Source organism: Mizuhopecten yessoensis, unplaced genomic scaffold, assembly GCF_002113885.1.
Source record: "Mizuhopecten yessoensis strain PY_sf001 unplaced genomic scaffold, ASM211388v2 scaffold10979, whole genome shotgun sequence".
NCBI classification, from domain to species: Eukaryota; Metazoa; Mollusca; class Bivalvia; order Pectinida; family Pectinidae; genus Mizuhopecten; species Mizuhopecten yessoensis.
The window spans coordinates 1,403,246-1,428,199 of NW_018408817.1; the positions used below are offsets into that span (position 1 = coordinate 1,403,246).

The 24,954-nt window shown below is 36.3% G+C and overlaps 3 protein-coding genes across 8 annotated transcripts in view; 2 read left to right on the forward strand and 1 right to left on the reverse strand.

Annotated features, from left to right (window-relative positions):
* LOC110464267 overlaps positions 1 to 2,969 on the forward strand; it is a 54,593-nt gene extending 51,624 nt beyond the window's left edge. For all 5 annotated transcript variants that reach the window (XM_021519380.1, XM_021519381.1, XM_021519382.1 and 2 more), the window contains exon 37: positions 360 to 2,969. In XM_021519380.1, the coding sequence (XP_021375055.1) occupies positions 360 to 449 (90 nt within the window). In that variant the 3' untranslated portion in view covers positions 450 to 2,969. The remainder of the gene's footprint in view (positions 1 to 359) is intronic.
* Positions 2,970 to 5,456: 2,487 nt separating this feature from the next.
* On the reverse strand, positions 5,457 to 21,282 carry LOC110464287 (retinoblastoma-binding protein 5-like). Its single transcript, XM_021519420.1, has 16 exons — positions 21,209 to 21,282; positions 20,904 to 20,929; positions 20,421 to 20,593; positions 19,442 to 19,582; positions 18,798 to 18,885; positions 17,726 to 17,797; positions 16,268 to 16,380; positions 15,802 to 15,921; positions 14,805 to 14,958; positions 14,388 to 14,459; positions 13,603 to 13,720; positions 11,519 to 11,585; positions 9,756 to 9,840; positions 8,828 to 8,951; positions 7,396 to 7,517; positions 5,457 to 5,970 (listed from the first exon to the last, which is right to left on the reverse strand). The coding sequence occupies exons 1-16, from the start codon at positions 21,225 to 21,227 to the stop codon at positions 5,965 to 5,967; spliced, it is 1,500 nt and encodes a 499-aa protein (XP_021375095.1). The 5' UTR covers positions 21,228 to 21,282; the 3' UTR covers positions 5,457 to 5,964.
* A 433-nt stretch (positions 21,283 to 21,715) lies between these two features.
* Positions 21,716 to 24,954, forward strand: part of LOC110464291 (cytochrome P450 4F6-like) — a 19,267-nt gene continuing 16,028 nt past the window's right edge. Inside the window, exons 1-2 of one of the 2 annotated variants that reach the window (XM_021519427.1) lie at positions 21,716 to 21,796; positions 22,560 to 22,650. The gene's annotated coding sequence lies outside the window, so the exon portion shown is untranslated. The remainder of the gene's footprint in view (positions 21,797 to 22,559; positions 22,651 to 24,954) is intronic. The other variant, XM_021519428.1, reaches the window with a different exon arrangement.

Sequence of the window (24,954 nt, forward strand, 5' to 3'; positions counted from 1 at the left end):
ACACATCCCTAGAAATCTTACTGAATCTCGGGCATATTAGAGCATTTTTGACCGAACAAATTAAAAAAACCAAAAACATAATGTGGTATGGAATATACTGTATAGTAAACTGTAAAAGTTTGAAAGTAAACCAGGCAGTTACATATGTTTCATTTAACCTGTAACTAAGTTCTAAATAATGAAACACTGTTGGTTAACTTAAATCGTAGAAATAATAAGAAGATAATTTTCAAGTACATGTATTACCCCAAAAAATTGCTCTCAATCACGAGCTGATATGACATAGAGATAATCATTGGGATATAAAATTTTCATCGCTAACGAACTGTGACAAGCTGACTGTGTTTACTCTATTACAGTGTATTCGTAAGTGGCTGAAGGAGCAGAGCACCTGCCCCAACTGTAGGGACCACACACTGCTGTCAGACGAGTTCCCGCCTCTCAAGTGAACGTCATCTTTTGGGAAACCCTCAAGTTGGCTTCAGCAGTTAAGCTTCCAATGAGCTCCAACCTTTGAATCTTTCATCCTGCAAATGAACTCGTCACTTTATTTCATGATGGCTTCATCAGTCATCCATCAAGAAAGCTTCATGTTATTAGACAAGTGGGCTTAATACAATTTTAAGCTGCATCATAAATCTTATGTGATTTTAATATTGGACTTCAAGCCGCTTCACAAACTCGCCTTCAAGGGTTTGGACAGTATCCTGATGGAGAAATATGAACAGCTCTGCTGAGAGGGATATTGACAGCTCTGCTGAGAGACTGAAATTGGAGTACTTTGAACAACGTAGCTGAATGTAAACTTAATTTATTACTGATTGATGTTGTTTTTAATATTATCAATTTTGTAATTGGTTTGTAATTTTACTAGAAAACTATTACTGATTTTGTTTTCTATTTATATTTTATTTTTCAAGTTCTATTTTAATCCATGTGTTGTTTTACCAGATTGTATGTTTGTCATGATACCATGTACTATACCTGTAGTTCAGGATCTCTCCAGTAGATTCCTTTTCTTGATATCTAGCCGTTTCAGAAAACAAGAAATACTTTCCTGTAAGAGATATGTTCATTAGAAGATATATGTGGCTCTGTATCAATTGGTTTTATGCTTCAATAACACATGTGTAAGTGTTTACCTGATCAAACCCAACCACCAGTATACAGCTAGCTTGTCGATAGTTATCACATGTCTATAACTACCGGTAACACTGGGATTCATTTAAAATCAAAAACGTTCTCGGGTTTCAAAACTTTTTTTGTTTCCCAAGAGTCGGCACAACTTTTCAGCAATAAGGTTTTCAGTTTTGTTTCAATGAACATAAATCGGCTATTGTATGTACATCACTAAATACTGGCTTGATAGCTTAATGGCCATTGTTTATAGCTGCAACTTGTCAATAAATACTGTCTGGCTTAATAATAGCTAGCACCTGGTGTGTTATTACTTACCTGTACTTGGTGATCAGATTAAGAATTAGTCGAATCTGTCTATACTGAGTTACAATGATAAGCTTGCCTTTCTCCCTTATGCCTTTCATTGAAAGGGATGATAATTGTTATCCTATTTTAAAATATGGACATAAAATTCTCGGTAATTCAAAGTCATTTCATTCATGGTTGATGCTTTTCTAGGAAAATATAAGTTTTTCATTATTGTTAAAATTAGATTAAATCAAAAATTTGGTCTTTGATAGTCAGTATGCTGTCATGAATTCATTTCCTTTCGTTTTTAATTTCGTATCCATTTTCATTCACAGACAGTTACACATCAGAAAGACTGATCAAAAATGATGACAGAACAATTCAGTGTTTATTTCACAGGTTGTACAAGATCCTGCAACGAAGCAAAGTTTGAATACCATACTAAGGTGAACCTTGACCTATGTAATCACATCTAGGTGTGTAGAATATATTTATTATCTCTTTAAGTTTGGAGCTAAGGTATAAGTTTTGCTACAAATCTGAGAGGGAACTGTTTTCATATTTGTTCTTGTTGTAAACTTTTTGTGTCGATCACATTACTCCCAGATCTAGGGAGAAACCATCTTCACCAAAAAAAAGGGTTGGTATTTTTCAAGCACTTTTTCTTTAAAAAAATTTAAGGGTTGATGTTTCTGTTTCACATTGGGAAAAAACGACAAAGACTTGCAAGGCCTGCATAAACGTTAGCAGGTCTGCCAGGGTTTATACCTGAAAATGGTACATTCAAAAACAAACAAACCTGTTGTTCCGCATAAATAAACTGGCCCCACGTCTGTATTGCCAGTCAAGACAAGTGATAAACATTTCTCGAGATCTTCCTGCCACATATTGTCAGATTTTAATATAATATCTCAAACTATGTATTGGTGTATATTTCTGTGTTAACTCATTCACCCCCTGACACTTCATAATGAACTATTCCACCCTTTGAATTGGAAGGGTTCAGATGTGTCTTCGGGGGTGAATGAGTTATTAAGTAATTATATCCTTGTTTGATCATGTTATTGTTTTCTGATGTTGTTTAAAATCCAGAAATGGGTATTTCCATTATAGGTGATCTCAACTTATTAAAATTACAGCATCGTGTTACAGCCTGGTACTCAAATACATAATGCTGGTAATTCTGAATCCAAAAATGTTAAGCAATGCAATTTTTTGTTCATTTTGGGGAAAAACTAGTCACAAATAAAACATTTGAATGTAAAATATATCATTGTATATCTTTTTGACTTGTTAAATAAAATGTCATGCATCTTGGAATAATAAGCCATTGAAAGATTTTTGTACATCATCTCTTCAAATGAATTTTTATATCAACTTTTATTGAAAATTTTCGTCTGGTAAAGTATGGTGTGTGAAGTAAAATCATGCTACCACTCCAGACTACTGAATCACCAGCTATTGCGTCTTTGCGTATTGCAGAGTTATCTTATCTTGGGAGCAGGTATTGACTGTTACGTCACTTGTTTGTGAGAGTAACGTCATCAATTTTTGAGAAAACGACGTAATTTTGACGCACAAACCAATGACGTAACAATCAATACCTGCTCCCAAGAGAAGATAACTCTGCAATACGCAAAGACGGAATACAATCGGTGGTGATGGGATGTTACTGTAGGATGTTGTTTGTCCTCAAGTTTTAACTTAATGGAATATTATTATTATTAATCATAAACGAATAAATATTTTCAATTGATAGCCATAATTTGTTTTTATTTTTATACATGAAAAATGTTTGAAGTTTATGGAAATAGATATGACATGGGTATGAATTCTCACAAATAACGGAGAATGAGGTTCAATGTCTGCTACCATACCCTGTCTCCGGCTTACACTACACACATGGAGGCACATACTCAATGGACCTTAGCTGTTAATAGGACTAAAACAAAATCAAACCAGACCAATGTTCAGCATACCGCGATCAGTTGATTCCTAAATGGATCTCGCTAGTCCAGCCATGAGAGAAATTGAAACTCAAAAGAGATGACCAGGCAACATGGGGTGTCTCGCCAACTTTAACCAGTTTACTGGTTTAGTTCCCTCCATGGGCCGTCATCGGAACAATGTACAATTTCAAGACATAAATGAAGTACAGGAAGTGGTGTCCAGCCTATACCTGAAGTACAGGAAGTGGTGTCCAGCCTATACCTGAAGTACAGAAAGTGGTGGCCAGCCTATACCTGAAGTACAGGAAGTGGTGTCCAGCCTATACCTGAAGTACAGGAAGTGGTGCCCAGCCTATACCTGAAGAACAGAAAGTGGTGGCCAGCCTATACCTGAAGTAGAGAAAGTGGTGTCCAGTCTATACCTGATTTAGAGAAAGTGGTGTCCAGTCTATACCTGAAGTAGAGAAAGTGATGCCCAGCCTATACCTGAAGTACAGAAAGTGGTGCCCAGCCTATACCTGAAATAGAGGTAGTAGCGTCCAGCCTATACCTGAAGTACAGAAAGTGGTGTCTGACAAGGTGGTACAATATTTTGCGGTAAAATTAAATGTAGCCTCATGTTGGCAACTTGGGGAGTCTTCCCCCTCTGGTTGAGATACCCCCACCCCTTATCTCATCGTCAAGGAGTGAAAGATTTTATTATTCTTCAATGGTCCAAAATTATCAGCCAGAGCAAGATTTCATTGAAACCTGAGAACATATTTGACCTCTGACATATTGGTAAAGGCTACTGTAACCTCATATTATAGTGCAGGAGATTATGCAGGATTTCGTAAAGATCTTCAATGGTTCAAAAGACAAGAGGCCCAGAAGGGCCTGTATCGCTCACCTGTTTGTTTTGTTACATGGAGTTGTTGGCCAAATATTGTGAAGTTAGGTTGAATGGATATGCAGAAGCGGTTGAAGATTTACAGTTATTTGACCCCTGTGACCTTGAAAGTATACGTAAGGCAAGGGCATATTCATGTGCAAATGTTGTTGAACTCAAACACAGGATTCTGGTGGGGAATAAGGGCAGGACTTGACACGTTCAGATATTCAGAAATGTGTTGAAGGGTTCTGTTTGCTGTCATTTGTTGATTGTTTTTGCAACAGCTAATGTCATATAAGGATGGTGTCGCATGACAGACATATGCCTTTGAAAGTATAGGTCAATGTCATTTTCATTCCCAAACTTCATTGGGTTCCATCATAAGATGCTACTGGACAAATATCATGATTTTCATTCGCAAACTTTGTCGGGCTCCATCCCAGGATGTTACTGGCCAAATATAATGACTAGGACTTTCGGATCTTCAGGAGAAGTCATTTAAACAAAAAGTTGTTTGACGGACAAACAACGCTCCATGGCATAAGTTTACACGCCCTTCGGGCAGGTGAGCTAATTATGGCAATTTTTCTTGGATCAAGAAGTGAAGGTCAGTGAGCAAGTTTCACTACATTGCACACCTTTGGGTGATCAAAGTACTGTATTAAAATTTCATCAAGATATCTTCAAGAATTTAAGGTGCATTACACACCTGTTGTGGAGAATGTAACTACACATATTAATTCAATTTTCATCTAGACATCTGCAATGGTTTAAAAGTAAAGGCCAGGACTCTATATTCATGAAACTGTTCTCATGTTCAAACTCAAATTCTTTGCTCAATTAATGAAAATTCCCATTTTCGTAATACTTTTGAAGAATTTTAGAGAAACCTAAGTCTGAATACTGTTTTCAATATCCAGACTTGACCTTTTTGGTTATGTCACATTATTTAACCCTTTCACCACTAGACCATAATGGACTCATCCAGATCAATGCATGGTAGAATCTACTAAAGTTACATAGGGGTGAAAGGGGTTAGCAAGTTATATAATTACAAGAATGCTGATTTGAGCACAGAATGCATTCTTGAGCATGAGAAAGGTTTCATGACTACTGGCCCTAGACATGATGTTATTAGAGGAAACGATACTTATAGAACATGCCACCCTCTTTCATACAAGGGAAGACATAATGAATAAAAAAAACCATTTTCTGTACAATATTTATTAGGTTTGTATGTTACATAAGTTGTATGTACAGATATTTACATCAGCGTCAGTACAGGTATAAACATGAATGTTGTTAGAAATATTTACACAGACGTGACACTTAAGCATGATTCATATTAAATAGTACATGCATCATAAAATGTCAGTTGATATGGATCGCGAAAATATTTCCATCCACTTTGAGACGACTGGTTTAGTATGACTGTCTTTATTTACAGGTCTGACATTGGTTTGATATTCTATACTCCAGAACTCTTCTGACAGGTTTACAGAACCAGACGGCTGTATCCTGCGTCGGATATGTTACTGCGGCCTGCTGTATCTGTCAGATATGTAACAGCAGCCTGCTGTATCAGTGTCATATTAGTTACAGCTGCCTGCTGTATCTGTCAGATATGTCACAGCAGCCTGCTGTATCCACGTCAGATATGTTATGACAGCTGCCGCGTATCTACAGATTCTCTTCGCACAATTTTGCTCTTCACACTCAGTACTGAAACATAAACCAAAACAAGTCTAAAGAGACACAAGATCAATGGTGACAATGATACAATATGTTGCAGAAAGAGGCTTTTAAACAATCTTTTTATTTAAGTTTTTAAAAGGAAGATAAAATAATTGTGCCAAGACGATACTTCTAGTGTGAGAAAACCGTTGTTCCCCACATCCTGACATTCTGAAGTTCAGTATCTGAAATTAACCGAGGGGATTGATTCTGTAAATCGGGTCACATGCACGGATTTCAGCATACAACCTCAATCATTCCATACCATACAAAATTTGGTAATTTCAGGTAACAATATCCGAGAAATGCCCCAGACATAGATACACACAGAACCACAACTCTATATATAAATTTGGCACAAGACCCTATTTCATTATTTTGCACTCCACCCTTCACCAATAGGTACTGACATACACAACTCAGCAGTTGTAGGTGACAGTATGAGAGACCCTGTATACTGGGAAACTTATTCCAGTCAAATACTCACCCTTCGTTGCTTAATTCTATAATCAGCCAGTGTGAAATGCTGTACACTAATGTTTGCTGTCATGATACATTTGCCAGTATTGCAGAGGACTAAACCTTTACTGGCTAACAGTACTCCCAAACAAAGTGACGCCTGGGCCCGTATTCAAGAAATCGTTCTCATGCTCAAGCATGGATTTTGTGCTCAAGCCCAATTCCTTGTTCTGGTTATAAATGAATAATAACATCTTATTTTGTCAATGGTTTTGAAAATAAAGTGAAGAGACTTAATCTGAATACTGTTTTGAATGTTTTCATTCAACTTTTTGATCGTTTGACATGATTTAAGTGAGTTACAAGAATGTTGGTTTATGCACAGAATCCATGCTTGAGCATGAGAACGGTTTCATGAATACCGGCCCTGGACTGACTGCCAGATGGAGTACAAAAATGGTCTTCTCACCATGAGTAATGGTGGGGAACTAACATAACAATGAGCACTCAAAGGAAAAGCACCGAAATATCAGTTACAGTCAAAAACCATGAGAAAGTCTTTGGTATGACATATCTGTAAAAGACTAACAATCTAGATATACTGTAGATCAGGACAAGTTTTACTGCAGTTTAATTTTTGTCTTTTTCGCTCTCTGGAATGAGTGTGAATTTATTATCACAGTGACCATTGGAACTTACATTAAACCTGGTCGAATATGGATTACACAGGCAAAGGGAAAAAATATTTTTTGGAATTCAGAGAACCCTATTATGTGATATATTTATCTAGTAAAGTTTTAATTTTAATTTTCATAGAAAACTACTCTTCCAAAATTAAAGATTCTGGTAATAACAAAACTTATTGATTCCAAAGTTTTGCAAATATTTTCTCAATTTAGTTGTGCTAATGTGTTTATTTTAAAAAGAAGATTAACAACACTTTTTTTTACTTACAAAATCGTCCTTTAACTTTTCCTTGTGTTTCGACTTTTCTTTAGGGGGTCTCTGCTTAGGACGAGATTTCTTTCCTGCGTTCTTTTCATTTGGCTTTTTGACATTCAGCAAGGGATGTATTTCTGAAAGAGGAAAATTCTAGATTACAATGGACCAGCAAGAACAAAAGAAATTTTAAATTAATAACTGTATATCATAAAACATTTGTACAACACTGTCCTGTCTACAGCTCTTGCTATACTTAATATTCAAGGGATAACAGAAATATGTCTTTAATACAATTAATATCGGTTAGGTGACACAGTGGACAGCACACAGGCCTTCAGATAAATGGCTGGGGTTTGATTTACTTATCAAATGTGGAAAAGGCACAAGTCCACCTTCTTTACCTTGAGGTAGTTTCTGTAAGACCCACTGTGCTCTACCATCCGGGCCAACAAAGTTGTTTTATGTAAGCTGGAAAAACTTGCTTCATAAAAGAAATAAGCTAACCAGTATATATTGAGCAATTAGGAGTGAAGTGTCAGAACTACCTTACTCAAGCACAGGGTACTATTGTTTAGGAGGCAGGGTAGTGTAGTGGTAGGACGCCAGGCTCGTGACCGAAGGGTTGTGGTTTCGAGTCGTGGCACAGCACTGTGTTGTATCTTTGAGCAAGATACTTTACTCCACTTGTTCCAATCTACTCAGCTGTAAATGAGTATGCTATTAGGCAGTGCTAGAATAGTAGAATGCTAGCTGTGGACCTGAAATGGCAGCACCGGCCGTTTGCTCCCCAGGGAGTTGAGAAAGATGTAAGCTGGTTGCAAAGGCCCTATAACCATGAATAATAATTTGTGAACCGCTTTGAGATGACCTACGAACTAGGTTGTGATAAAGCGGTATATAAGAACCTCAAATTATAATTATTATTATCATCATGCGATCTACTTCATTTACCCAGTGTGAGGATGAGCATGTGTGTCTGCTCGAGTTTGTTCTCATTGTTATTGGTCTTATTTCTGACAGCCCAACAGTACCAATCCCCTGAATACTGCATCACAGAACCAGAATTACCTTACCTAGAGTATATTATCTAGTGGAGTGAATGTTCTTTACTTAAGTATAAAGGTTATTTAGGTTACAACAAATATGAAATAACTTATATCAACTTATATTAATCACTTTTTTTGACCCAGATGTTAGGGCTAAGGGGACTTCAATTTGGGAGGAAACCAGAGTACCTGGAGAAAACCCATGTGGTCGACCAGGAGACTCCTCATCTTTTCATGTGCGACCAGGAAATTTTAACCCTGGCTCTTGGTGAAAGGCAAATGCGCTATCCACTGACTGACCTTAGATCTATATTTACACTGACCTTCACCTTGTCCCAAGTGTTACCATGACTATGACATTGAAACTTAATTTACCCTTACATTGTACGAAGACTTACCATCTGAGGGAGCATTAGGTAGATCAACGTCTACAGATTTAGTTTTCTTTTTCTTTGGTGACGGTGTGTGATCTGAAGTTGGAGTGGGGCGCTTCTTCTCCAGAGGTGGAGGTTCATCCAGGACCTGGAATCAAACGGGAATCAAACAGGAATCAAATCATGTGTTTGTCGAATGATGATTCAAAGCAGACCTTGTGTTGAAAGGGCCACTATAAGGGACATGGTACCTGAACAGTTAATTCACCTGTCACAACAGTATACAGGGTAGGAATTGTTCAACACCTGAAGTACAATCCTGACATTACTATGAGTACTGCAGTAGTTTTATCCTTGTAAGCCCACCATCATCAGATGGCTATTAAAGTTGCCCTTCGTCTGTGGTCCGTCTGTCCTTAAACATTTCTTGTCAGCGCTATTTCTCAGCAAGTGCTGGAGGGATCTTTGTCAAACTTCACAGGAAGGTTCCTCATGGTCCCTAGTTATGCATATCAAATGTTGGGACTGGTTGGAAAAAAACCTACAGGCGCCATCTTGAATTTTTAGAGTTGTAATTTGTTCAAGTAATATGTCAGTTTTTGATTCATGAATATTAATATGTTACATAAAAAAAATTCTTTTAAAACTATGATAACCTGTACTCATTTTCCTTTTCTGTTTTTGCTGAGAACGTGTTTATAGTACTATTTTGACAAAGCTGATATCTTGTTTAATTCATAAACAAACAATTGTTAAGGCAAGCTAACTATTATTACCAGAGAAATCTCCTGGTTAAGATACCACCACCAGAATGCTATCAGAATTGGTGCTTAAGTCTACGGATTATAGCTTGAATTAATAAATGTCCAGAACTTTCCTTCAAAATATTTTGCTTCCAGACATAAGGGTTCTGGGAAGTTTTAAGAATAAGAAAATTTCACTGTATATATACCCCCTCTCCGAGAGCTTCGGGCTCGTCCAGTTCTGGTGATACGGGCAGGAACAGTAAAGCTTCTGTATCCTCATCTTCCTCGTCACTGTAACAGAGAAATAGGATCATTTCTAATTCATACAACACAGAAAAATCATACACAGGGAATTCTCAGTGTTGGAAATTCATGTGAAAATAATTGATGAAATTAGGTTAATTCTAACTAATACAGACATGAAAACTGAGAGGTTTGTACCAACTTCATACCAGGGCTGCAACAGTTAGAAATAATGCCATTCCGATAACCCGGTGTGCTTATCTGAACCAAAACTGGGTAACCATGTTTTCTTTGTGACATGAATTACAGCCACAAATGGGGGGGGGGGGATCCCTTTTCCCATTTTATAGAATTGACCATAAGTCGTACAAACCAAACCACCAATCCATAAAAGGGAGTAGCAAACAGATTACCGTAAAAACCCATGTAATTTGCGCACCTGTGTAATTTGCGCAGGTACTTTTTGAGGCTGAAAATCGTGAAAAAAGCTTCTACTCGAATATTTTGCGCACCCAAAAAATCTGGAAAAAAAAACGATGTTCATGCTCCGCAAATCGATCTCTGAATTATTATTTTTTTAAATATATTTCTTATGATTTTTTTTCCATTGATGTAAAATGATATTAAAAACCAAGAAGAAACTACGTAAAATGTGTATTTTGTTGTTTGTTTTCTTTGAATTATCTGATCACACATGACACACAAGTGTGCGCATATCGGCATACATCAATTCATTTTAGCAATATTTTACATAAAACATTTACTTGCTTACAAAAACATATCAATTAATAAGTAATACGATGTTTAGTAACCGCTGGTGCATATCTCCTGGTGAGAGACATAATTAGATACCTTTTATTGATCATAATTACGATCAGTGAGAAGGGCTCATCAGATTAGATTATCTAAGTCAGTGGTTTGGCGATATTTTTTGGCCACACAATTTTTACCTACTGTAAAATTATTAAAATCGGTCATCTGTGGTCATGACTACTGGTTTTGCGACATTTACAGGTAAGTAAACCGGAGGGCATGATTTCACCGATATCGTCTGGTCCCGGACAATAGGCCAGGTAGGATCGCATGCTTCAGCGTAAATTATTGACACTTCTCAACACTACAGTCAATACAAATTACAATGCAGTAATTAGCTAACACTATATCTGTGATTACCCGTTAACAATAGCTCTACTAATTGTGTATTTTACGCACCCCCTACTTTGGGTATTAAATTTCTGGGAAAAAAACGCGCAATTACATGGGTTTTTACGGTACCTGTTTTGTTTTTAAAATGTCATAACTTATGTAGGTCTACAAATGAATCATTCATTATGTGGCCATTCTGAGCCAGCTTACCTGTATCGGTTCTATTGTGGGAAGGCTCACTCACCTGCTAACAAACGCCTGTATTGGTTCTATAGTGGGAAGGCTCACTCACCTGCTAACAAACACCTGTATGGGTTCTATAGTGGGAAGGCTCACTCACCTGCTAACAATCACCTGTATGGGTTCTATTGTGGGAAGGCTCACTTACCTGCTAACAAACGCCTGTATGGGTTCTATATTGGGAAGGTTCACTCACCTGCTAACAAACGCCTGTATTGGTTCTATAGTGGGAAGGCTCACTCACCTGCTAACAAACACCTGTATGGGTTCTTTAGAGGGAAGGCTCACTCACCTGCTAACAAACGCCTGTATTGGTTCTATAGAGGGAAGGCTCACTCACCTGCTAACAAACGCCTGTATGGGTTCTATTGTGGTGACGTCTACTTCAATGTCCTCCTCGTCGGGCCCTGACAACAACAAAAACATAACTGTTATTACTAAATGGTTAGTAGATTTTTCTGTATTGAATTTACTTATGCATATCAGCAACTGTATCAAATATGCTGTCTTATCTTATTTAAAAAAAATACTGGCACTAATTTTTCACAGGATATTTTGACTTTAGGAATATGTGAGAGCAAGTTAAGTTCATGAAAAGTGTAAACAATGCTAGAGAAAGCAACAAACCTACCTGTATTATATCACAATACATAGACAAAGGCAAAATAACTACAGCGATCCATGGTCTTGACCTATGGACGAACTTTGGTGTCAAAAATATACAAAGGGCCATAGCTCTGGATAAAGTTGGGTACAAGACCCAATGGTAATGACTTTCAGAAAACTTACAGTAGTTAGTATTGATTTTTATTTGGGAAGCGCTTAATATATAATGAGGCCAAGGTACTGCCATGAAGAAATTATAGAATTTCAGTAAGTACTGGTCCGGTCTTACAATTAATCAATAATGTTCACGTGCACAGCAAGACCTTATCTGATAGCACTTTGACCCATAGTCGTGTTTAGCTTATTTTAAATAAATACTGAGGTCCGTCATATATAACGGAAAGGGTACACTTCAGAATCGTCAGAGTATAGAGTAGCCAAAGCTTCGTTAGTCTCAGAGTTTTTGTGTTAGTCGTAGATTAGTAAGAGTAGAGACTGAGTATAGATGTAGTGTGAAGGGCATATAGCAGAAATGTACGGAGAGGAATGAATGAATGTGCCGTGAACGTGTATGGATTACTGGTGAACTTAACTTGCTGGAGTGAATAAATATGTGAACTTTATTTCTTGTGTCTGTTATCTATCGCACCACAATTCCATTCTATGACAAAACTCAACGTCTTCTATCCCAGGAGATTGTTACACAATTTCAGTATGCCAACTATCCCAGGAGAGAGTGTTACACAATTTCAGTATGACACACAATCATCTCAGGAGGTAATCACAAATTCCAAGAGATGCACAAAACGTTTGGCAATTGTAGTTGGCTGTCACTGAGTATATCAAATATACCCGCGCAGAGTGTGACCAACAGTGAACAAGGGGCCACAGCTCTGTATATATTGGGACACAAACAAAAATTTCAGTGACACTCTTCCAGGAGATAGTCTCATACAAAATATGGTAATTGTAGATGACAGAGCATGAGAGTCTGCCTGGGACACACTGACCCTCAGACAGACTGTTTTTTCAGTTACTTTTCAAATTTCATAATGCAGTCATTATTACTATATGCTCAACAATGTGAGATTTGTGCGGTAAACACTTCCTCTTTTTCACACACTTTAGATATGGAATGAGGGAGATCTCTCTTAATGAAGGTTTCAGAAGTTGACAGCTATGCTTCCGTCCAGTAGTACTTGTTGGGGACTAGTAACAGAATGACGTCAGCACCATGGCAGTGGTGCTATTGATGACAACAGATATTGTATACTGGGAAACTTTCACCGCAGTTTAACTTTCAACTTTTTCAGTGTGAAGGAATACATCTCCAGCACACACACAGGCATACATGCATAGTGCGATGTTAGCCAGGTGGCATAGGACAAGTAGTTAGCGCCTGATAAGGCAGCTCCTGCAAATACCTCAAAATTGTAATGTATATGCTTATTGTATTGATTGTATAAATTGTATACCTATGTACTGTAAAGCGCTTTAGAGTGGCTTATTCTAGCTAAATAGGGCGCTATATCAAATGTTGAATTTTATCATCATAATTAAGGATTGGAAACAGGCAAATTTATCATTAGACCAGACATTAGTAAACAACATAATAAACATACCAATCAAATGCAAAGGGCAAAATTAATACTTGGCGAATACACAAGTATATCACCAAAGTTTGGGTGGGTAAAAATTTACTGGTAAACAGTATTAAACCATTTGGACATATCACTCTGACATGTGCCACTAACCGGAGGACATTGAGCTTTGTATGTGAACTTTGGCCTTTATATACAAATACTAAACGTCTCTTACCTTTAGCTTCTTCCTTTTCCTTATCTTCATCTTCAATATCAAATTCTGATTCTCTCTCCTCATACTCAACATTCTCGTCAAGTTCCTTGAAGTCTGGTGCAAACGCACTCCAATTTTCCTATACAATATTAAAAGGATACATTATAATTTGGATAAATGACATATTTATCAGATAGAGTGCACAGAGAGGCTACATCATACCATTTTTTTAAGTAACGTAAGTAGAACTAGTGAAATGAGAAGACTTTTGATGTGAAGACTGTTCCCATGCTTACCACTTGATTCTGTGCCCAGATTGACACCAGGCCACTTGATATGGAGACTTACTTACCACTTGATTCTGTGCCCAGATCGACACCAGGTCACTTGATATGGAGATTAATTTATAATTACCACTTTATTCTGTGCCCAGATTGACACCAGACCACTTGATATGAAGGCTAACTTACCACTTGAGTCTGTGCCCTGATTGACACCAGGCCACTTGATATGGAGGCTAACTTACCACTTGATTCTGTGCCCTGATTGACACCAGGCCACTTGATATGGAGGCTAACTTACCAATTGATTCTGTGCCCAGATTGACACCAGGCCACTTGATATGAAGGCTTACTTACCACTTGATTCTGTGCCCAGATTGACACCAGTCCACTTGATATGAAGGCTAACTTACCACTTGATTCTGTGACCATATCGACACCAGGCCACTAGATATGGAGGCTAACTTACAACTTGATTCTGTGCCCAGATCGACACCAGGCCACTTGATATGAAGGCTAACTTACCACTTGATTCTGTGCCCAGATCGACACCAGGCCACTTGATATGGAGGCTATGATGGGTCGTACAGGGTGCCACTGGAATAAAGACACAAAATTTACATGCATGGTTAGCTGCATCTATAATAAAAAATTGTTTCGTTGAATTAATTGAGACCATGAATAAATTTCTAGAGCTGCAATTTATTCTGATAGGCTCGCAGGTTAGTGATGATAATTTTGATTTTTCAGATTGTAATTAGCAATACTGAATTTCAAAACATCTTTCCACTCATAATACATTTAATAGAACTTAAGGCAAACACAAAACACAATGTGAGAAATTCTGGCACGTAAACCCTATAACAAAACAAGGATATTCCTGTTCAGGGTAAGAGAAAAGTATATTCTACTTGGTGGTAGAAATTTCCAAAAAATACATACCACTACGTCGAGGAGCAGCTCGCCTTTAGTGCCGTGGAGAATTTTCACCAGATTACCGATACTCTTCTCCCATATGTACAAGGAGTGCTGACGGGCCGATCCAGCTACAATGTATTCACCATCACCCGAGAAACAGCATTTCTTCCACAGGGTTCTGAAAAACAAAGATATTACAATATAGGCTGGGAACAAAAGAAATGTCTACTTAAAAAATACTTGTGAACTCACTTATAATAAACAAATTACAAAAAATCCTAAGAATCCCAAGCGGTTTGTCTTTCATTTTCAGAGATCGATTTTCGGAACTTGAACAACGAGGAAAAATGCACTGCCAGACAGGGATTCAAACACTGGCCTCCCGTTCTCTAGGCAGACGCTCTTCCAATTGAGTTTACTGGTCGCTGGCTATCAACCCAGTACAATTATACATTCCTCCCACCATTAAAAGTCTTTGTCCCTGAAGACGCAAGAGACCTTTAACCATCTTACGAGGGTATATTTAGTTTGGTGCCAAATTAACAGGAGAGGTAAAATGCACATCCAAATTTGGATTTTAACACAGGACCTCCAAAACTCTTAAATCTACTTGGTAATGAGGAAGACACAACACTGATTTGGTAATTAGAGAAGAGTAAGAAAGAATGAAGACATGAGACCTTCTTGTTTATGAGACCTACTTGTTACGAGACCTACTTGTTTATGGGACCTTCTTGTTTATGAGACCTACTTGTTTATGAGACCTACTTAATTATGAGACCTACTTGTTTAGGAGACCTTCTTGTTTATGAGACCTACTTGTTTATGAGACCTTCTTGTTTATGAGACCTACTTGTTTATGAGACCTACTTGTTTATGAGACCTACTCGTTAGGAGACCTACTTGTTTACAAGACCTACTTGTTGACGAGATCTACTTGTTTACGAGACCTACTTGTTACGAGACCTACTCATTGACAAGACCTACTCGTTTACGAGACCTACTTGTTGACGAGACCTACTTGTTTACGAGATCTTGAAGTTTCTGTATCGGTTCTGGTTCACCATCTTTCCCACAGGTCATAACCTCCCGGCTCTCATACACACGAATGATCCGGTCAGCAGAGTTGACTAGGAAACATCTACAATTAACCAAGATCCACAGTCAAAAGTCAACACAATAAGTTCAGTTTCTTCAGTCAAAAGTTAAAACAACAAGTTCAGATATTTCAATTAACCAAGCTCACAAGTTCAGATATTTAATAAAAAAAAAGTATGTCTTTGGCACAGAAACTGTACAGATATTGTATCACTACACTTCTGAAACAAATCTGAATTTTGATAATGGCTTTATTGATTTTTATAAGTTAATACAAATACTCATAATAAAAATACAACAAATCATGATAATCTATTAGCATTCACTCCATGTTTCCTGTGAATGTAAACTTGATCTATATTTAATAGCTGAACTTAGTGTAAACTTACTCTCCTCGTCGAGCAAACTCAATAGATTTGATAGCTGTTGTGTTTAACGTCCCTGTTGTAACACGGAATGAAGCCACCAACTTGGTAAGGTCTTTGATTGGAAAAACAAGCACCTTCAAAACACAAATATTGATTATTAGCATAATTCTTCCCTCACATGTTAAACGTTTTACTGTAGTTGTTCTGGTCTTATGTTTGGCAATGTCTTGTATCGGAGCTACATATTTATAGAAAACGTATCACATACTAATCACACCATTAAATTTAAATATTTGTAGAGCCTATTCAGTACCTCCAACAAATATCCTCTAAATTTTTCATTATATGAATGAAACTGTCTGAATGAAGTATAAAATCTATTCTTGTAATATAATTATTTTTTTTTAGAATCAACATATCTGACTATTGACAAACTCTGTATCATAACAGTAACAGAAATGTGTAAATACCGGGTAAGGTTTAAATGTCAAATTATATAAGTATATATTCCTTTTGTGTTCTTTACAAGAAAGCATTGACTTCAGAGCTACTTAAAAAAGAGTTTCAAATTTTGCATTTGAAAAATTAATTTCCTATAAAAAGAGTACCGGTATATCAACATCGATTTGTTGACACCTCATATATATTTTACATCTTTTTGTACATACGCTTCACTGGTTATTTGTCTGATGAAGGTGACAGAGTACATACTGTACAAGTCATCGAAATTTCACATAAAACACTTAATGGTTGTGCTACATGAATCTTTTCACAATCAGGTAATTGCTGGATATTGAAAATTTAAAAGTGATATCATAACATTTGAGATATGATTTGAATATTCCCTGTTTGTACAAAAACTTTCAAACACATACACCAGATCTAATTGTTTATTATTACACAAGAATTTATTGTAGTTGGTGTTTTTTCATTGCATTTAGTGGCAAAAGACTACCTAGTTAAGTTATTGAGTTTGAAATATTCTTACAATCATTACAATTAATATAAACCAATATAGTTTGTCAATCCATTTAGATTCCAACAGTACAACTGTGTTTCTCCAGTAAATGTACCTACATATTAAGTAGACATATATCAAAGTGTAATACAGACCTTAGTCTATACATAGTGCACTACCTAGTCTTAAAATAGTACAATTCTAGTGTACAACGGTGTAAGCTTTACACTTCTCTCAACTTTACAACTAAACAACTGGAGATTTTTAAACATATCCATAATCTACATTATTCAAAATGTTGTTGAAATATAGAAATAGAAGTTGTTTAAGAAACTTAATTTTTCTTTTATACCGATAATCAAACTTTCTATTGACATCATTCACATGTTCAAGATAAACCCGACATCACTACAGCTCTAACAGTTTCTAAGAAAAATCAACATTTTAAAATAGAAGTTTTCTCTTTCCTTAATAAAATATGTATGTTTTCTTTTCACACAGCATGGTAAAACTGTTCTTACCCGTCCTTTGGCGTTGCCTGTGTAGATATGTTTACCTCGTCTATCAAAAGCTGCTACGATGTTCAGATCTGACTGGAAAACAAAAAAATATATTCCTTAATTGTTAGTAATAGAATACAAAATTTACAACCTTCAGCATCAATGATTTACTTTTTTTCTCACATATTCTTTTACTATTTTTCAATATTTACAAATATATCGTTAAACTTTTTGCATCTTATTTGTAGTAGATCCACATTGTTTGTTTTAATATATGGTAGTACTGGTTAGGTGGATTTCAGATTCCTCACTGGGACATCATAAGGGCAAACTAACAAAACAATTCAATTGTAACATGCTCAACAGTAAGGTCTATAATTTAATCGGTCACAAAACTAGCCCCTGAGGTTGTTGCCAGTAAATTACATATCAAGTTTTTCTAAAGTTTTGCGAATGGACATTTCTTTTCAATACACAGGAGGACGTTTATACTAGACAGCCTAGTGTAGACCTTCCGCAGATGCTATTTCATGAGGACACTATGATTAAAGTGTTCTCCCCAGGCTATATTTGCAGCATGGCCCCATGCTCCTATAATTTCTTGCCATGCTGCTATCCTAGATCTTCTCTGCTATATATATTCATAGTAGATATCAAGTTACCATGATGCTTTGATTTTACAAAGTGCTGATTTAACAGAAATATTGAAATACCATGCTTCTTTCAAAACATTCTGGGGAGAACACTGGATTATGAAGTGTATTATCGTGGATACATTTTACACTGGTCATATTATTCTACAAATCATAGTTTTTAGCAACCAAGTTAAAAACCCACATAATCACTCTGTGGAATTATACAGTAGTCTAAAGTTATCACCTCTGTGGAATTATACCGTAGTCTAAAGTTATCACCTCTGTGGAATTATACCGTAGTCTAAAGAGGAGTTCAGAGTTTGTAAGAGACAAAACTTTTTCATAAAGATGGACAGAATAAATAACTGATTCCAGGAAAACCCCTGTGGAGGGTTGACAGGGGTAAGTCTATGAAAAACGAATGTACAGTTAGTAAATGAACCAGAAAGTGCTCGTACATCATCGTCCATCTGTATGGTGGTATGTGTACCGTCAATAGACATCATCACAGCAGGATGTTTCATCGGACAAACCAGGAACCGCTTACTGCAACAAACACATAACCAACATTTAGCTGTATGGTTCTGTCCTCAGCTCTCAAACAACTAAAAGCAGCTTTTTGCTGAGGAAGACTTGCATACTGTAAAGCTGTGTTTGTTTTACATTAATTCAATAATTCAGATATATACCAAAATCATAATTTGTGATATTTCATTTTAATTACTATTTCAAGTTTGTAGTTTGACAAGTTCCTACACCAATGTTTGGAATGAGTATTTTGTATAACTATATTCTTCAAAGAAATTTAATATCAATCATAGAAATAACGAAAAATTATAACACTATGAAATACCAAAGTGTTACAAAACATGCAAAATAAAATCAAAAATGCTACATTATTAAAAAGAACAGAAAACCAGGATTTTTTTAACTTTATTTTTACATTTCAAACGTCTAATTTTTATCCTTAATAGAATGTATCAATTCTAGAATTGCACACATTCATTATTTTTAGGTATGAATTTGGAACTATGCTGTTTGGTTCTTGTTTTATTTCGAGAGGAGGAAAGTAGACATTGTACTAGTGACATAGGGACTGTACCTGATTCTGGGGTGGAACTGGACTTTGAGTATAGGAGATGGGAATCGGAAGGTCTTGTCACACTCCCCAGCCATCACGTCCCACACTGATACTGTGTTATCTGTGGCAGCACTAAGCAACTTATGTCCATTCCGACTCCAACTGCATACATAATTAAAATCTGACTGGGACTCGATGTATTATTCAGAAGTATTATCATAAACTCTTTTTTTTTTAAATGGATGGAGCTTAAAAAAACTACAAATGTATCTTACTTAAACAAGTGATTAAAGATAAGATATATATTTGTATACAATTTTACAAACTTCACTGTTTGGAAATACCAAACAAAATTCAAATTCCGCCTTGAGCTCAATTTAACATTCCAAAAAATGTGTATAAACTCAAGTTTTTTGTTTTTTAATAGGATGGAGATTTTGGAAAAAATCTTCAAATACATTTTACTTAAACAAGTGATTCAAGATTAAATATATATTTCTATAGAATTGAAAAAAACTTTAATTGAGTAAATTGAGTCTAGATGAAATTGGTGATTTGTAATGTTAAGTTAACTCATTCGCCTCTGAAATTTCATAATGAACTATTCAAGCCTTTGATTTGGAGGAGTTAAAATGTGTCAGTAGGTCTTCAGTGGTGAATGAGTTAAACTTGATTATCTGTCTAATCTGACTCCTGAGGATTTTGACATCCTGGCTAATCCAACATAATGCTGCAAGCACATACCTACCAAATAATACCTATATTCTGACAGCCTCTCTAATCTGACCAATGTGCTGTCACACAGGAAATTAGATTAGATCGGTTAATCTGATCAATGTGTTTGTGTCTCACGTTTTTTAAAGATTATACAGGTTTCACTCATACTCAGCAGAATTGTTGAAACCTCCTTTTAACATGTAGTACCCCAGATATTACCTTTTAGCACATAGCACCACAGGTACATGTGTTACCTTTAAACATATAGTACCACAGTTCTTACCTTAGAGAACACACAGGGTGGACATGGGCATTAATAATTTTAGCAATTCCTCTTGTCAAGAAGTCCCAGATGACGATCCTGCCATCGTTACACCCAACAGACAGTAGTGTCCCTTGTCTGTTGAAGGCACATGTGATGGCAATGCTCACACAGTCCAATGTGCCATCAAAGTCCTGTCAAGAAGATACAGTTTGAAATGAAACTTAATTAATGGGGTATATACTGCAGTCACACATTTCATGCATTACATGTATAACGTGAGAGGTTTACTATGTGTTACATTTATAGAGTTAATATTGTAAATACATTTTTTACCACATTATTTTAAAAAAAATAGTTGAGCGAAGTTCGCTCATTTAGCCTCTAAATGACATCTAACAAGACTGCTAGATAGCTGACTCCAGTAAACAGCATCACAAAATTGTCAAAAAACTACAATGATTTGTAGAAATGCTTAAAATTTCATCTTTACAGGATTGTTACCTCAGGATAATTCTGTCCAAATGATTCTGAAAAGAGACAAAAGGCTGTTAAATAACCCGTTATACACTACGAAAAAAACGCGGATCTTTTACAATAACGATACGGTAATCTATATCAGCTGTATAAAGTGACATTGACATTCGTACTTTCTAAACAAAAACAATCGGTCTGTCAGCATCATTCTGTGAACGCATGATGACAAATAGCTACTTTATCAGAAATCTAATTAAAACAAAATGAAGCGACACTGTTAAACAAAACATTAAAGAATGTAAACAATGGGATAAGTTAACTAGAAACCTTACCAAGAAGCTCTAAATTCATGGTTCTGGCGCCAGCGACCGACTGCAGATCGAAGCGGAAGTCATTAATGAAACTATAAAAGCCAAAGCGAACAGCTGCAAATTATATCCGGATTTTTAACTTTCTTGCACGTTGCTTTAAATTCTGTAACGTACTGTATACGTTATGGAAAAAAAAAATCAATCGTTAATATGTTTTGTCTATGTTGTGTATTTGGTATAATAAAGAATGTTAGGTCTCTCTGACAAACAGCGGCACACTTGACATTTTACCGAGTTTTAGAGAGTTTTTGATTGAAATTATTTATTTCGTATCAAATTGTATTACATTTGAAACGAGACCTTTTGCTGGATAACGGAGTATATACATTTTATCAGTGTATTTCAATCATGCAGAGAATATAAAGCCAGTATACACGTCTCTGAGTAGTGTTATCAAGTCTCTGACCTACTAAAATATAACCGGAAGCGTTGTATCTGTTTTTTTGTGGCCGGTTAAGGCACGGACTTAGATAATCTAATTCCATGGTTAAGGTAAGTCACTCAAGTGTGTATACGACATGAAGTTTATCAGCCTCCCGAGCGACCGCGGTAAGTCATTTATATTAGTTCTGTTCTCAATGATACATTACATTAAACTGGCAGAGCCTGAGGCATATTTTAATTTTAAAATTTTAATAGACTTCAGCCAGTCTTCCTTTTATTGATACAGATATTGTAAACGTGTATTATTTCTGTTCGAGACGCTGTATTCCATAACAAACGTGGGCAATATGTAACACACTAGCAGACAGTTCTGTCACCTACAGCAACGACAAGGTTTTGTACAGCGGTCGTACATTTTACGCGGTGATTGGTACAGGGGAGGCAACTCGAAAAAAACCTGTTTTGTATGTCGTATGGTTACTGCAGTATTGGTACTAAGTGCATTTGATGCATTTTCTGCTACGTATGTGTCACTACTGTATCATTATTTTAAGGCGAGTTGTAGTATTTTAAAAACTCTGTACAACAATGAATGACCCACATTTAAAAAAAAAAAAGCATATTTCCATAGCAAGAAAGATAAAAACTTTCGTCCTTCAAGGTTTTACAATACTAGATTTGAATTTCCTTACACGCCTGCACCACAGTCCAACCATCACCAACAGCAGTATATCCTGTCAGTTTCATTTCCCCACATTTTTCTTATTTGGATTTCCCCAGATATTTTTTGGATGTATTTAACCTGATGAAATACTCTCGAATATGACATGATGCAATACATAAAAATATGACATGTGGGTTTTTTACTGATAACATGACCATCATATGATAAAATCCAGCGAACGCTGCCCATATTTGTATTAACCAGGCGGATTACAAGGTTTAAAGATAGACGACTCATCATTATTTCTGACACTAGGGAAGTTTCAAGTGAAGACCGACAAGCGGACCACTAAGAGGTATGTTAATTACTACTGCCATTAAGGTATAGAGTTCCAGAGGTGTGTTGTATCTCCAACGAAGAAGAGTTCCAATTCATTTGGCATTTTATGACCTTGGGTTGCTTTTCATATACTGAAACAAAGGGTTGTTAATAACAGAAATAATATGTCCAAACTAACGACATTGAATACGTATACAAATATACTCGGCAACATAACGTTAATATCGTTGACTGTTTCAGCAATTTGTGTTTAATTGGGATCGAGTTTGTCACAAAGTAGACTTTGATAATTATATCTACTATTATTAGCCCATCATCATCTGATGGTGGGCTATTCAAATCACCCTGCGTCCGTGGTCCGTCCGTCGTCTGTCGTCCGTCCTTAAACAATTCTTGTTATCGCTATTTCTCAAAAAGTACCAAAGAGGTCTTTATCAAATTTCATATGTCGGTTCCCCTTGGTCCTTAGTTGTGCAGGGTAACTTTTGAGACTGATTGGATAAACAACATGACCGACAGGCAGCCATTTTGGATTTTGATATTGAAAGTTTGTTATCGCTATTTCTGCAGAAGTACTTGATGGATCTTTTTAAAATTTTATATGTAGGTTCCCCTTGATCTCTCGTTGTGCATGTTATATTTTGAGACTGATCATTAAAACAAAATGGATTAAAAGAAGAACTAAACAGATCTTTCTCATATTGCAATGATCGATTCTATTTCTTTCACATTAAGTACTGTACTAGTAAATATGTGAAATGACACACTCACTTTGAAAGTTGGCTTTCATACACATCAGTATTAAGTTTAGATCAAAAGTTACCTCAAGGTGCATTTACTGTTAACATGACTCGATCAAACAGATTAGAGGAAAGAAGAGAAAAGATCAACTGACAAAGAACTAATGAATTCAACTTATATTAATCACTCAAGATCCCTCTGGGATCTCTTGTTTTTATTTAACCGTGTACGTTGTCATATATGTTTTTGAAATTGCATTTCATTATTTGCCTGATTACTTATTTTGTTCATTATTTATTAATTAATTAATATACACCATTTGATAAAGTGCCCTATCTAGCTAACCTAAGCCCCTCTAAAGCGCTTTATAAAATGACTATGTCATGAAATTTTGTATAATTTATAATTTATTCAAATGCGAATATACTTTTCACAGTTTACACGATTTCTTTTCTAGGTAACCCCATCCCCTTTCTCCACCCCACCTCCACCTCCACACCCTTCCTTCTCCTGTTCCCCAAAACATATATGTACAATATATTTACCAGATGTATTGAGGAGTTCCCTATCCTACACCCCTGGGCATGAGAGAGTCTTTATATTATTAAGTTGTTATAACTTGTTGTCCAATCCATTTGTATATTTGTACAATAAATTAAACACGAACGTAATCATGTGAACAAATGCCCACGGCTTTCAGTAAACCAAGGAGAGCGTTCTTTTGACTTCATAAATGCGATTTGTCACGTGCGGTTTTAACGACCGTTCATTTTGACATATGCTTTGACTCTTCAAAGTTCAAGGAAAATTCTATTTGACTTCTGAAATTGCAAAATGTCAATAGTCAACTGAAATCCCTGGTGACACCAATCTGGTTGAAACACTCGAGCATAATTATTAGCTATCAGATCATCTATTTATATAACATACACAGTAGCGGATCCAGAGACTGAACGGAGTTGTGCACTGTATGTGTTTGAGGGATGGTTTCAAAAGGAGAACAAGAGGACTTTTGGGCCTGTGCTGTTTACCTTGTTTGTTTTGTCAACTTAACTAGACAAATACAAACTTTATTTATTTTACAACAATTATGAAACAAGTTATTTCAACTTATATTAATCACTCTTGTTGGCCCGGATGTTAGCGCGCGGGGGTCTTATTGTGGGAGGAAATTGGAGTACCCGGAGAAAACCCACCACTGCGCCACCCGACCACCCTTGACTTAACTAGATAAGAATTTGAAATGCTTCCACTAACATGAGACCACGGTTGCCATCTTGAGTTTTTTATGTTTTTTTTAATAAACTAAATAACAACAAATGATCAGAACAATAACAGAAACATTTATGTATGAGTTTAAGTCAGATTGATATAAAGTAATGAAAACGTGTGTCGCTTTACTAGACATGGAAAATACGTCCATATGTTTATGTCCTATTTTTAATACTGACACCAGGGAAATATCACCCGGTGGCCCATAGCGGATCAGACCCTTCGTTTATATAACATCTGCTCCCGGTTAAAACTAGTGAAAACCGTTTCTCTAGTACTGCAGAAATAGTTGGGGTTTTTTTTGGGG